This window comes from Hakea prostrata, chromosome 4, assembly GCF_041222555.1.
Source record: "Hakea prostrata isolate BN-2017 chromosome 4, UWA_Hpros_2, whole genome shotgun sequence".
Taxonomy (NCBI): Eukaryota; Viridiplantae; Streptophyta; class Magnoliopsida; order Proteales; family Proteaceae; genus Hakea; species Hakea prostrata.
In genome coordinates, this window is record NC_142603.1 from 42,481,346 (window position 1) to 42,497,210 (window position 15,865).

The following is a 15,865-nucleotide window of genomic DNA, read 5'->3' on the forward strand; positions in this document are numbered from 1 at the left end:
AGCTGGATCCTACCAGTGAATTGTGATTCCTCATACATGTATGAGTTGCAAAGAAATCGGTACTGGTTTGCCTTGATCTATCTTAGGGGAATTTTATATAATTAATATAGACGAGACTTCGCCCCTAGCCCTAAGAGGATTTGAACTCTCACCTCCTATGTGGAAGCGTTGGTCTTTTGCCAACTAAACCACCTCTCGGGGTTGGGTAACCTTGAAGTTGATTATGTGTCTTTGTGTATTGCCATCACTACCCTTAACAGCTAAAGATGATGGTGGCTACGGCAGCCCTGGTTCAGCCAGGGTTGGTTTTCAATTGCCATAAATAGACCTAGTAGTTCTTTTTGGGGTGAATGGACCCATTAGTTGGTCGTGATATTTTCTATGTTTAGCTTCCTTAGGCATTCAATTGTAGAGATTGATATGCCAATCGGAAGACAGTTTATATGGGCACAAGTAGTGTCTTCAAAGGCAAGTACTCTGGTATGGGCCTCCATCCTTGCCTAGCCGTCGCAAGGCTGATTCATCTTGTTCATGGTAAGTACTTTGTTGTGGTTTTTGCTTTTGCTGCTGCACTTCCAAAAGAAATCTAAAGATATTGATGCTTCAATTTTTAATCTCACAAAAATCGATAATGAGAGTGTTTTCTTTTCCATGGGGCCATTTATTTCATGATGGACCTAGTAGTTGATTGTGATATTTGCTATGTTCATTTTCCTATGAGATTCAATGGGATTGATTGTAGTGATCGATATGCAAACTGGAATACTGTCTTTGTTGATACAAGTTTGTAAATCAGAATATTTAATTTCCAACCCCCCACCCCCACCTCTCTCTCCCTTGGTCTTTCTCCTTCGTTCTATTTTCCTTTTTATGGAAGACTACTTTTTCGCCTATTGGTGGCTCTTTACTTACACTTATCTTTGCCATTCTTTTGTTCTTTCTAATTCTAAATTGTCCTCTCCCATTCTTCCTCTGTCATTCAAAATGAGCCTCTGAGATGAAACAATGGCTCGGTTCAGTAGAATATGGAGACAATAAATGCAAAAAGTTCAAATGGAGAAAAATAAGTTAGAATAGGTTTAAAATAGTAAATTAAGCCAGTGTTTGGTATAATTTTCATTTTGATTTTTACCTAAATAAATGTTTTTTATATTATTTGGTACTATTTATACAACCTATTTTCTATTTTAAAGAGGGAAAAAAAAAAAACTCGAAAACTAAAAACAGGTTGAAGCTTGTTTTTTATTTTTCTATGGAAATCTATCTCAGTTATTTTTGTGGTGGTTTTCAAAATCCACGTGCGTATAACATGTAAAACTGAGGTTAAGCGCGTAAATTTGCCATTTTTTTTATAATCTTCTTATATCTTGTGAGATCCTAGAAAATTTCAACTTAATTACTTGTCGGACTATTGAGATTGAGTCTCTTCAGACCATGTTTGTGCCAGAAAAGGCTTGATGCAGAGGCCGATGGGGGGCAGATGATCGTCATGATCTTGGAAGCAAAGGTCGATATGGAGAGCTTTGCTGATGACATTATGGCAGCAGGTGAGAGTAAAGATGCCCAACTCAATTTGATAGATGCAGGTAGTGAGTTTGGTTTTGATGGAGGAAGGCGATGACCCCAAAGCTTATGGGTCAAAGGAGTTGTAGTAGAACAACAAACATTATATTGAAGGGGATAAAATTCAGCGGTAAGTTAGATAACCACCAAAATACATAGACCAAATAAAATCTCAATGAATACCTCAAGCAAAAGCTTCCAAACCATGATTAATTCTCACATGATTACTATATCACACCATAAAATAAAGATTGATCTAGTATTCCCAAACAAACTGACAACAAAAAGAAAATGCATTACCATAATCATTTTCACAAACACCATATTCAACAAAGCTATTTTCGGTTATCTATTTCAAGAGTTGGATTAGAAGAGCTGGGCGGTAGTCCACCTGGAGAAAGGTCAATCTCTTGCTGAATATGTCGTGACGTTGGTTGATCATGAACCATCTTCAAAGAATCAAGTTCCCTTACAACTTCCTTCATTGTAGGTCTATCTTCCCTTCTATCTTCTAGGCAGTTACTTGCAATCTCAGCAACAATTAGAAACTGTTGGTTCTTCCCATCATCCTCTTTTATCCGATCATCAAGAATATGAAAAAGATTCCCCTTTTTCACTGAAGATGGTAAAAACTTTGCAAGAACTATCCATTCCCCAGATTCATCCATGAAAATTGGCTTTTTCCCCGTCAAAAGTTCTGCAAGAACAACTCCAAAACTGTAAACATCACTTTTATCAGTTAGATGGCCTGAAGGAAGACATTCTGGGTCCAAGTATCCATAAGTCCCTTGAATTACTGTTGTCTTATGAGTTTGATCCACAGGAACCAATCTTGAAGCTCCGAAATCAGATACTTTAGCACTGTAATTATCATCCAGTAGTATATTAGAAGACTTCACATCCCTATGAAAGATAGGAACTGAATGAGAAGAGTGCAGATAAGCAAGTGCATCTGCAGTTTCTGCAGCAATTCTTAAGCGATCCTCCCATGAAAAAGAAGCAGCTTTATTCTCACCATGGATCAGTTGGTAGAGGGTTCCATTGGAGACGAATTCATAAACTAACAAAGGGACTTCTGTCTGTAGGCAACAGCCTAAGAGCTTCACTACATGCCTGTGATTAATCTGAGAGAGGATGTCAACCTCATTTATAAACTGTATAATCTGGGTTTGATCCATAATTTTGGATTTCTTAATGGCAACAATTTTTCTCCCGGGTAAGATTCCCCTATATACTGTGCCAAACCCTCCTTCACCAAGTATTTGACTACGATCAAAGTTCTTGGTTGCCCTCTTCAACTCTTTTATGGTGAAAATCTGTGCGATATCTCTGGCCCCTTTATACAAAGCTATTTGTTGTTGTAATAACATACCTCCATTTTGTTTGAAGAACTTAAGCAAACGTCTTTTCTTATAAGTAATTGCCCAATATATAAACCAAATGAAGCTAGGTAAAGCTATGGTGCATACACTGACTCCTGCAAAAATAAAAAACAGATCCATGTTGATGTTTTACATCTTTTGTGTCTAAGAGATGAAGAAAAACACCAAGAGCTGGAAATGTGTATGCAATCATGGTCAAAGGCACCACCTGACCTCTAAAGTAGAGAGAAAGACAGGTGGATTGAAGATTCAAATGTATGGGTCCTAGAGATTCCAATTGGATTGATTCAGTTTGACTCTAAAAAGCAACAATACTCTTCTAATGCCAAATTATAAACTTATAAGATATAAGATAAAATTTGTGTATATTACCCCTTAAAGTTGCAAACAATCATGTGGTGTGTTTGGAAAGAAAGAGAAGGTATTGTTGAAACGTGGAGAGTATTTAAGATTAATAACAGAACATTAGATTTTGAGCACCTTAGTGTCACGTTTTTGGGATAGAATTTGAAGGGATTTGGAGGATGAGAACTCGACGCAATAATATTTCCATGAAGATGTGGGTCATTTATCTAATTCCAAGCTCTTTCAACTGATTAGTTATGGGCTCCCAGACAATTTAGAGGTGTTCTTAGTTTTTGTTTCTGTTTTCGGCTTCTTCTTTTTTTTAATTGGTTTTTCTTTCATTTATATATTTTTGCGTGTGGGGATGGGGGAGTATTTGGAGGAAGGTTAGGTTTTTGCCTCACTATTTTATGTTATAAGTACAGTGCTTGGGTTTTAAGATGGGGTAGAAACATCATAGAGCTGTATTTCCATTTCACATCTTTGTAGTGTTCATTACATGGCTTTGTTGTAGACATAGCATTCGGGAGAATCACCTAATTCTTGTCCTTTACATGTGCATTTTCCATTTTTACATTTTCATTATGTTGACCTATGTGCAAGATTGTTTTATCATAGTTTGAATTATTCTAGTCGTTTGTTCCTCTGTATAAATCCTATGGTTGAATCCTTAACTAATATTTGACCGCCTCTCGAACACCCGCTCTAACCCTCTCTTCTTAGGATATGTAGTACCACTATGGTAAAATAGGTCTAAAGGATTTTAAGTTTATCTTGCTGCAAGTTTTTTACGCAGTTAACTTTTTCTTCATTGTGTCCTTTCTTTTCAAATTTACAGTGAAACCATCATAGAGCTTTGTTGTTGTTGTAACCTTCAAGTGACATGAGCTTTCCCCATTTTACATTCTTGTTGCATTGACCCCCTTTGTAAGATTGTTTGGAGTTATTCCGGTTCTTTGTTGTTGTTCCATACATACATCCTAATGGCGAAGTCGCTCACCGCATACCTAACCACCACTTGAATACCCACTTTAAGACAACTATATGGCAATGGCTTAATAGGTCTACTCCTCATATGCAGTGGTGATTATTTGATGTTGGGAAGTGGGTTGGGATGTAGAAGAGAAGAAAAGAAAAAATGGACCACCAAAGAGTTGGCTTAGATGGTAATGACCAACACCTCTTTGTGAAGAAGTCATGTGCTTGACTCTCCTTGATGGTGTGTATGATCCCCTCCCTCTCTTATAAGTAGAAGGTCCCTTGTAACCACAAACCCCCCCCCCCCCCCAAAAAAAAAAAAAAAAAAAAAAAAGAGAGAAGAAGATGCAAAATTGTCATTCTCTCTTAAAAACTAACAAAGCCAAGGCTAAGGGTATCTAATGTATTTTTAAAATTTTAAGAATAGTAGATGTAGTATTCCTCAACTGTTATTGATTGGGTGGAGGAGAGAGAAAGTCTAAAATTCCCGGAGGAAGGAATTTCGCAAGGAAAGATTTCTATTTGACAAAGGATATTCTTGTGGCAATGCAAGGGGATATTCGACTAGGTAAGGAGGCAGTGGTGAAGAAGTCCTATGCTGGTGTGGTGAGTGTAGGGGCTATGATCTCTTTGGACTATCTCCATGAGCTAATTCATGTAATGAAATTGTAATTCCTTGGTCTGCATATGAGTAGTAGCATAAATTGTTCAAATTTGCTTTAATTGGTAGATTTGATTTTCACAAATTACGATGGGAAGGGTGAGGAATGAGGTTCGACAAGGATGGAAGATTTCTAATCATGTCATTTTTCATTCTGTCAATGAAGGCTTGGTAATTTTTCTGTTTGGGAACAAAGGTGATATGACTCATATTTGGAGGCATTGCCCAAGAAGGCAGGGTTGTAAACTACTTGGTTTCAACGGTGGGGGGCCAAATGTTAATGTATATCTCAACCACCTATAAAGCTGGTTTGGGTTCATTTAATGGTATTACCATTGGAGTACTAACATCAGAAGATAGTGTTGTCCATTGCAAAGACAATGGGTAGGCCTGTAGCTTTAGACTAGAAGACCAAACAGGTTTTCTGTGGCAATTTTGTTCCTGTCCTTGTTGAACTCGAATTGGATGCAGAGTGGATGGAGGAGGTTCATGTGGAGCAATGTGAACCAGGTACACTGAAAGTCTTCAAGTTTCTCTAGAAGGTCGTGTAGGAGGGGGGGGATTGAAAGTGCGTGTATTGTGAACGCTTTGCCCATATGGTGGCACAATGTAAGGCTAAAAAAGAGGCTGATATTACATAAGCAACAAGGGAGAAGGTGATGGCATTGTCAAGGGAGGTGGTGTAGATGGAGAGCAAGTTTCGAGCAAAAGGGGTGGGGGGGGGGGGGGATGGGTTTAGAGGGGACTCTTGCTACAACATAGTTTCAATCGGTTTGAAACTCCTATAATTTCTCAATCTTTTCCAGCTCAAAAGCCATCGGATGAGACCCTAGCCTGCTATGGAGAGTTTGACAAAGAGGTGAGTACGAATTTTTGAAAATGTGAATTTAAAAATCTGGTGGGTGAGGATAAGGTGCCTGGAATCCACTTTGAGTCGATTGAGGACACTAGGAGAATTGGAAATATAGTAGAATCTCAATTTGAAGGCTTTGAAAGTCAAATTGAAATTTTTGTAGTTAAGGGACATGATAGGGTTGGAAATGTAGTGGACTCTCAAGGTGAAAGATTTGAAAACTAAAAAAGAGAATTTGGTGAATGGGTAGATGCTATGCAAAAATTAAGATTTCGTTCTGAGTGACTCTATTTGTAGTATTTTGAGAGGTGTATACTATGTGATATATAACTTTTGAGAATTGGTCTTGAATGCTTTTCTTTTCATATTAATAAATTCGACATTTTTGATAAAAATAAAATTTACCCAATTTGAGTGGCTATGTGCAATTTGCTCAAGATATAAAGATCTAGACAAAAAAAATTTGTGTGATAGAGATTGATATCACATTGCTTTACCAAAAAGTAAAGATAGATGAGGGATGACATTTGAGAAAGAAAAGACAGACCTGTAATAATGGGTATGATGTTAGTATTCTTACACCCAATTCCTTTTGGTGCACCATAAAGGGAAGTTCCACTTTTCCAGCCATCGCCACAATAGCCCAATGGACAGTGGCAGCTGTAACCTCCAACACTATTCTTACATTTAGCTCTCACTGCAGTTATGAAGATGTGCAACCTTACATTCATCCACATCTTCATCATCATCATCATCAAAACCAATCCACCACCAACAAAAACAGCGAAAAAGATTGTCTGTCAGTGTTAAGCTATTCATCAAACACAGTAGAATTGATCATTTGCAAGATAGGGGGTTGGTTTACAATTTACATGGATGTTTGGGGATCCTCTTTTGTTGAGTCTATTGAAGGTTTTCATTATTATGTGATTTTTGTGGATGATTTCAGCAAGTTTATTTGATTTTATCCCATGACTGTTTAAATCCGAGGTTGTTAATATTTTTAAGAGATTCAAGTTACTTGTTGAGAATCTCTTTTCTCATCGTATTAAGCGTTTTATAGTGACTTGGGGAGGTGAATACCGAATTGTTTCTTCTTTCTTCAAGAACATGGTATTGACATAGATGTTCTTAACCTCACACTCATGAACAAAATGGGGTTGTTGAATGCCAACATCAGCATATTGTGGAAACTAGGTTGACTCTCTTAGCCCATTCCTCTTTCCCTAAGAAGTTTTGGATCATAAACTCCCGTTTCACTCCTTTAATTCTATTTTTGATGGACCTTTGGATTTATTTTTTTGGATGTTTGGGGACCCTCTCCTATTGAGTCGATTGAAGGTTTTCGTTATTAAGTGATTTTTGTGGATGACTTCAGCAAGTTTATTTGGCTTTATCCCATGACTGTTTAAATATGAGGTTGTTAATAGTTTTATGAGATTCAAGTTACTTGTTGAGAATCTCTTTTCTCGTCATATTAAGCAGTTTTATAGTGATTGAGGAGGTCAATACCAAACTGTTTCTTCTTTCTTCAAGAACATGGTATTGACCATAGATGTTCTTGCCCTCACACTCATGAACAAAATGGGGCTGTTGAATGCCGACATCAGCATATTGTGGAAACTGGGTTGACTCTCTTAGCCCATGCCTCTTGCCCTAAGAAGTTTTGAATGTATGCTCTTAAAACTGTTGTTTTTCTGATAAATCGGTTACCTAGGCAAGTGTTGCTCAATACTTCTCCTCACTTTAAGTTATTTAAGGTCCAACCTGACTATGACTCTTTGAGGAATTTTTGTTGTGCATGCTACCCATGTTTGAGGCCTTATAAGAAGAACAAATTAGAATTTCGATCTACTTTGCATGTCTTCTTGGGACATAGTTCCCGCCATAAAGGTTATAAGTGTTACAATCCAGCCAATGGTAAAATTCTGGTTTATTGCCATGTTGTCTTTGATGAGCGGCAATTTCCTTTCCTTGCTAGTGAGGTAACCCTATCTCCTACCCCACCACTTACCTCTCTTTTAGGGCTTCCTCCAAAATTGCACAACTCCACTCCCAATCCTACACTTGCCTCCATCTTAAGACCTCCACCAGGATTGGCTTCTCTTGGAGAGTCCTATTCCCCTCCTCCTCCCACAGGGTCCCACTCCACCTCTAACTCCCCCAAAACAACCCCCCCCCACGACTTCTAGAGTCTCTCCTTTGGCCAAACCCACTCCCCCATCTCCCACCCTAGCCGAACCACCTCTACCTTCCCCTACCCTATCTGAATCTCCTATTAACCTTATTATCGATCTTCCCTATGACTCTAGTGAACTCCTCCCTTCCTCTACCTCTCATCCTACGGTTAATACTCATCACATGATCATAAGATCAAAGACAAACCCTAAGGCTCTCCTCTCCTCTTCCCAACCAGAACATCCCCACCTAGAGCCTACCTCTTTTACCATTGCCAACAAATACCCTCAATGGCGGAAAGCTATGGACGAAGAACTCATTACTTTATTGACGAATGGAACTTGATCTTTAGTTCTACCATCTCCCTCTCACAATGTTATTGGCTGCAAATGGGTTTTTCGGGTCAAATGCAAGGCAGATGGATCCATTGAGAGGTACAAAGCCTGCCTGGTGGCAAAAGGTTCAATCAACATGAGGGTTTGAACTACCTTGAAACCTTTAGTCCAGTGGTTAAACAAACCACTATTCAACTAGTCTTATCCCTAGCAGTCTCTCGTTGTTGGCCAATTCAAACAACTGGATATTTAGAATGCCTTTCTTCATGGTTTTGAATGAAATAGTCTATATGAAGCAACCTCCTGGCTTTGTTGATACACATCACCCTGATTGTGTATGCAAACTCTAGCGCTCTCTTTATGGTTTAAAGCAGGCCGCACGAGCTTGGTTTGATATGCTTAGCTCTTATCTTCTTGAGTATGGTTCGTTGGGTCCAAGACTGACACCTCACTGTTTATCTTTCAAAGTCCTCATGGCATTATTTTTATGTTGATCTATGTTGATGATATTATCCTTACTGGTAGTTTTGACAGTCTCTTAGCTTAGTTTCTTAGGGATATTGACTATGTTTTTGCATTAAAGGATTTGGGTCCTCTTCATTTTTTTTTTTTTTTGGGCATGTCTATTACTCGTTCTTCTACTGGTCTACATTTTTCTCAAAGACAGTATATTCAAGATCTTCTCAAGCAGGAAAGTATGACTAATTGCAAACCACTCTCTACATTGGTTTCCACTACTAACAAGTTAAGCAAGTTTACAGGGCAATTAATGGTTGATCCTATGATGTATCGCACTGTCGTCGATGCCCTTCAATATGCGACCATGACCAGGCCAAATATCCAATTTGCGGTAAATAAAGTTTATCCGTTTATGCACCCCCACAGTCGGTCATTGGTCGGTCATTGAAGGGATTCTTTGCTACTTAAATGGAACCTCCTCACGAGGACTTCTTATCGTTCCTGACCCTCCACTTAGTTTATCTACTTTTTCGGATGTTGACTGGGTAGGCTGCCTAGATGATCACAAATCTACTGGTGGTTGTACTATTATTTTGGGATATAACCTTATCTCTTGGAGTTCAAAGAAGCAAAACACAATGGCCCACTCAAGCATTGAGTCTGAATATCGTGCTCTTGCTAATGCCACTACCAAGCTTATCTGGTTACAATCTTTGTTACATGAATTATCAGTATATCTGCCTTCCGCTCCAATTCTCTGGTGTGATAATGTGGGGGCCACCTATCTCACTACCAATCCTGTCTTCCAAGCATGAACCAAACATGTGGATAAGACTTCCATTTTGTCCGTGATAAGGTTGCCAAGGGAGACCTCCAAGTTCGATTTCTCTCCACCAAAGACCAACTTGCTAACATGTTCACTAAGCCTCTCTCCCATCAATCGTTCACCATCTTGATGTCCAACCTCAAGGTCTCATCTCTGCCCTTGAGTTTGAGGAGGGAGTGTTAATGATAATTTTGGTTTTTTGCAATCTGAGGGCAAAATAGGAAAACCACGCAACCCTAGCTGAATTTGGGGTTGCCCTAGCGGCCACCACTCCATGTGTGCAAGGCTTCAAGCACTCCACTCAAACTCAACTACCTCCATGCGTGCAAGACTTCAAGAACTCCACTCAAACTCACCTACCTCCTCCATGCATGCAAGGCTTAAACTCATCTACTTAAGAGACTCCAGCAGCTTACATCTTATCCACAACAATACACACAAGAGACATAGTTCATACCAAACACAAATAGTTAACTTGTGTAATTCAAACTCTAGAGTAAGAGTCCAAGATTTATGTTGCACAGGACTCTTGTAACTATAAATATGTAATATATACTACAATCAATCTCAAATAAGCAAATCACATTTCTGTGGACGTAGGTTGCAAAGATCAACTGAACCACGTACATCTCTTTTCAAACTCTCTCATCACTCTCTCTCTCTCTCTCTCTCTCTCTCTCTCTCTCTCTCTCTCTCTCTCTCTCTCTCTCTCTCTCTCTCTCTCTCCCCCCCCCCCCCAACTCTCTTTGAAATTATGGACTTTAGCAAACGTATTGGTTAACAAATGACTTTTTTATTTTAACTCAAAATAATATTTAGTACTGATTTTGAAAAATAGGTAAAATAAAAAAATGAAAACCATACCAAAAAGAGTCTAAATTTCCAATTTATTCAATATTTTATACTTTTTTTTTTTTTTTTTTTTTCAGTTGGTAGAACTTTTCTCAAGAATTATATTGATTACAATGTCAATAATCATTATTAGTACTTTCTCTATCTTTCTCTAATTTAGAGACACGTGCATCTGCACATGCAAGTTCTAACTAGGTTGTACTCAATAAAAACATGAAGAAGCCTTATCTCAACCATATGGGGTTGGCTACATGGATCCTTGCATTCCAATCAACTCCATTAGAGACGATATTGGATATGAAGCCTAAGCTGTGCACATCCTTTCTCACCACATTTGTTATCCATTCTTCCCTATAGGAGCATTGAAAGATTTCCGTTAATCTATATAAGCGGCCTAACCCATGCATATCATTTCTAACCACTTCTCATAAGGTTACTTTAGGTTTTTTTTTAGTTTCTTCTATTTGGTTAAGTCACTCCTTTATACAAGGGCATTTAGAGGCCTCCATTGAAATGGTCGTACCACCTAATATGACTCCGCCATCACTTATCATTTACCAGAACTACTCCAAGACTAGCTCTAGTATAAACATTCCTTACTTTATCCTCCCTACTTTTGCCGGTCATCTTTTTCAGCATCCGCATTTTTACTACACTGAGTTTATCTATAATGGTTCTTAACAACCTAATACTATGCACCACATATATCATAGAAAGTCATACTATTTAGCTGTAATTTAATTTTATTCTTTGATAAAGAAGTTGTAGTAGAACAGAAAATAGTATTATAGTGAGGGGGATAAAATTCAGTGGTAATCTTCTTATAAGTTAGATAACCACCAAAATACATAGACCAAATAAAATCTCAATGAAGACCACAAGCTAAAGCTTCCAAACCCTGATTAATTCTCACATGATTACTATATCACTCCACAAAATAAAGATAGACCTAGTAATCTCAAACAAACTGACAAAAACAGAATATGCATTACCATAATCATTTTCACAAAGACCATATTCAACGAAGCTATTTCCAATTATCTATTTCAAGAGTTGGATCAGAAGAGCTAGTCAGTACTCCACCAGGAGAAAGGTCAGTTTCTTGCTGAATATGTTGTGATGTTGATTGATCATGAACCATCTTCAAAGAATCAAGTTCCCTTACAACTTCCTTCATTGTAGGTCTATCTTCCCTTCTATCTTCTAGGCAGTTACTAGCAATCTTAGCAACTATTAGAAACTGTTGGCTCTTCCCATCATCCTCTTTTATCCGATCATCAAGAATATGAAAAAAATTCCCATTTTTCACTGAAGATGGTAAAAACTTTGCAAGAACTATCCATTCCCCAGATCCATCCATAAAAACTGCCTTTTTCCCAGTCAAAAGCTCTGCAAGAACAACTCCAAAACTGTAAACATCACTTTTATCAGTTAGATGGCCTGAAGGAAGACATTCTGGGTCCAAGTATCCATGAGTCCCTTGAATTACTGTTGTCTTATGAGTTTGATCCATGGGAACCAATCTTGAAGCTCCGAAATCAGATACTTTAGCACTGTACTTATCATCCAGTAGTATATTAGAAGACTTCACATCCCTATGAAAGATAGGAACTGAATGAGAAGAGTGCAGATAAGCAAGTGCATCTGCAGTTTCTGCAGCAATTCTTATGCGATCCTCCCATGAAAAAGGAGCAGCTTTATTCTCACCATGGATCAGTTGGTAGAGGGTTCCATTGGAGACGAACTCATAAACTAACAAAGGGACTTCTGTCTGTAGGCAACAACCTAAGAGCTTCACCACATGTCTGTGATTAATCTGAGAGAGGATGTCTACCTCATTTATAAACTGTATAATCTGGGTTTGATCCATAATTTTGGATTTCTTAATTGCAACAATTTTTCCCCCGGGTAAGATTCCCCTATATACTGTGCCAAACCCTCCTTCACCGAGTATTTGCCTATGATTGAAGTTCTTGGTTGCCCTCTTCAACTCCTTTATGGTGAAAATCTTGGCGGTATCTCTGACCCTTTTATACAAAGCTATTTGTTGTTGTAATAACATACCTCCATTTTGTTTGAAGAACTTAAGCAGACGTCTTTTCTTATAAGTAATTGCTATAAACCAAATGAAGCTAAGTAGAGCTATGGCGCATACACTGAATCCTGCAAAAAAAAAAAAAAAACAGATTGATGTTGATCTTTTACATCTTTTGTGTCTAAGAGACGAAGAAAAACACTAGAAGATCTAGAAACGTGTATGCATTCATGGTCAAAGGCATCATCTGACCTCCAAAGTAGAGAGAAAGACAGGTGGGTTGAAGATTCCAATCTATGGACCATGGAGATTCCAATTGGATTGATCCAGTTTGACTGTAAAAAGCATAAATACTCTTCTAGTTGCCAAATTATAAACTTATAAGATATAACATAAAATTGTATATATTACCCTCTTAAAGTTGCAAACAATCATGTGGTGTGTTTGGAGGGGTTTGGAAAGAAAGAGAAGTACTGTTGAAACGTTGAGAGTATTTAAGATTAATAATGGAACATTAGATTTTGAGTACCTTAGTGTCACGTTTATGGGATAGAATTTGAAGGGATTTGGAGGATGAGAACTCGACACAATAATATTTCCATGAAGATGTGGGTCATTTATATAATTTCAAGCTCTTTGAACAGATTAGTTATGGGCTCCCAGACAATTTGGAGGTGTTCCTAGTATACTCCCCCATCCCCCACATGCAAAAAAATAAATAACTAAATATATATAAATTTGGAGGAAGGTTAGGTTTTTTTTCCTCACTATTTTATGTTATAAGTACAATGCTTGGGTTCTAAGATGTGGTAGAGAAACATCTTAGAGCTGTATTTCCATTTCTTCATCTTTGTAGTGTCCATTACATAGCTTTTCTAGTAGACATAGATTTGGGAGAATCACCTAAATCTTGTCCTTTACATGTGCATTTTCATTTTTACATTTCATTATGTTGACCTATGTGCAATATTGTTTTATCATAGTTTTGATTTATTCCAGTCCTTTGTTCCTTTGTATAAATTATATGGTTGAACCCTTAATTCATATTTGACCACCTCTCGAAAACCCACTCTGACCCTCTCTTCTTAGGATATGTAGTACCACTATGGTTAAATAGGTCTAAAGAATTTTAAGTTTATCTTGCTGCAAGTGTTTTTTACCCACTTAGCTTTTTCTTCATTGTGTCTTTTCTTTTCCAAATTTATAGCAAGACCATCATAGAGTTTTGTTGTTGACATAACCTTCAAGTGAACCGTGTAAATCTTGCCTTCTACATGTGCTTTCCCCATTTTATATTCTCGTTGCAATGACTCCCTTTGTAAGGTTGTTTGGTCACAGTTTGGAGTTATTCCGGGTCCTTTGTTGTTGTTCGTTACCATACATCCTAATGATGAAGTCGCTCACCTCATACATGATCACCACTTGAATACCCACTTTAGGACAACTATACAATGGCTTAATGGGTCTAATATTGAAATTTTAGGTTACTTTTGGTGCAATTTTCTTCTTCCTATTTCATTGTTTCTTCATTGTGTTTGTTGTAGCTGAGATATGCAGTGGTGATCATTTGAGGTAGGGAGTGGGTGGGTTGGGACGTAGAAGAGAAGATAAGGAAAAATGGACCACCAAAGAGTTGCCTTAGTTAGTAATGACCAACACATCTTAGTGAAGAAGTCATATGCTTGACTCTCCTTGATGGTGTGTATAATGATCCCCTCCCTGTCTTATATGCAGAAGCTCCCCTATAAACACACAACCCACACCACCACCCCACCAAAAAAAGAAAAAGAAAAGAAAATTTGTCATTCTCTCTTAAAAACTGACAAAGCTAGCGCTAAGGGTACCTAATGTATTTTTAAAATTTTGAGGATAGTAGATGTAATATTCCGCAACTGTGATTGAACTGGGTGGAGGAGAGAGAAAGCCTGAAATTTCTGGAGGAAGTAATTTCGCAAGAAAAAGGTTTCCATCAGAGAAAGGATACTTCTGTGGCTATGCAACAGGATATCCAACCAGGTAGTGTGGCAGTGGTGAAGGTGTCCTATGTTGGTTTGGTGAGTGGAGGGGCTATGAACTTTGTGGACTATCTCGATGAGCTAATTCATGCAAGGAGATTTTGAAGCATTATAATCCCTTAGTCTGCATATGAGTAGTATAAATTATTCAAATTCGCTTTAGTTGGTAGGTTTTATTTTCACAAATTACGATGTAAGGGGTGAGGAAGGAGGTTTGACAAGGATGGAAGATTTCTACTCATGTGATTCTTCATTCTATCAGTAAGGGCTTGGTTATTTTTCAGTTTGGGAACAAAGGTGATATGGCTTCTATTTGGAGGCATTGCCCATGAAGGCAGGGTTGCATACTACTTAGTTTCAATTGTGGGGGCCCAAATGTTAATGTATATCTCAACCATCTATAAAGTTGGTTTGAGTTCTAATACGGGAGAAATCACAATCGAACCGGGTCCGCCCTTGATTCAACCCTTGACCCCGGTTAGGAAGAAACAAACCGACTCGCATCCGTGCGAGCCGGGTTTAAGAGATACACTTACAGAAGAAGTTATCTACTCAGTTAACTCCCGAACCCGTCATACTCGGAGTGGACAAATCGTCAAGCAGACGGTTAGCAACACTTGCGGGAGCAAAGGATTGTGTTTCTTCAGATAACTGCACGCTACGATCGTGCAGTTATCCATTATCCTACGATGAACGGATCTATTAACAACGGATCTAACCGTTAAGATTGGACGGTCACCCGAAGAAGGCGTGAGTAAATCCAACGAAGGAGATTCGACGATAAACACTATATAAGGCACAACCTACTTTCGAGAGAGGTATCTGAATCGTATTCCATCTATTCATACTTTTGCTCTGTACACAAGCAGAGCCTTTTGTGATTAAGTTCATCAGCTGACTTAGCCTTCGGAGGTGGATTCCTGACCCCAGCGGTCGGACCACATCTGACGATTGTTTTTGCAGGTCATTTATTAGAGATCTAACGGCTGAGCAGATTTTGGACGCATTAGGTTCATTTTCTGGAATTACCATTGGAGTACTAGAATGAGAAGGTGGTGTTGTCCATTGCAGAGACAGTGAGTACGCCTATAACAAATTGGATGCGGAGTTGGTGGAGGAGGTTCATGGAGAAATGTGAACCAAGTACATTGAAAGTCTCCCACTTTCTCCAGAAGGTCGTGCAGGAGGAGGAGGGGGAGATTGAAAGTGTGTGAATGTGAATGCTTTGAATGTGAATGCTTTGTCCATATGGTGGAACAATGTAGGGCTAAAAAGGAGGCTGATATCACACAGGCAGCAAGGGAGAAGGTGGTGGTGTTGCCAGGGGAGGTGGTGTGAATGGTGAGCAAGTTTCAAGCAACAAGGGGGATATGGGTTCGGAGG

The 15,865-nt window shown here is 38.5% G+C and overlaps 1 protein-coding gene across 1 annotated transcript in view; it reads right to left on the bottom strand.

Annotated features, from left to right (window-relative positions):
• Positions 1-1,898: 1,898 nt before the first annotated feature.
• LOC149018957 (wall-associated receptor kinase 2-like) overlaps positions 1,899-15,865 on the bottom strand; it is a 16,080-nt gene continuing 2,113 nt past the window's right edge. Inside the window, exons 3-6 of the mRNA XM_089154027.1 lie at positions 11,461-12,595; positions 10,991-11,123; positions 6,330-6,579; positions 1,899-3,040 (exon numbers count right to left, since the gene is read on the bottom strand). Of these exons, the coding sequence (XP_089010153.1) occupies positions 1,899-3,040; positions 6,330-6,579; positions 10,991-11,123; positions 11,461-12,595 (2,660 nt within the window). The remainder of the gene's footprint in view (positions 3,041-6,329; positions 6,580-10,990; positions 11,124-11,460; positions 12,596-15,865) is intronic.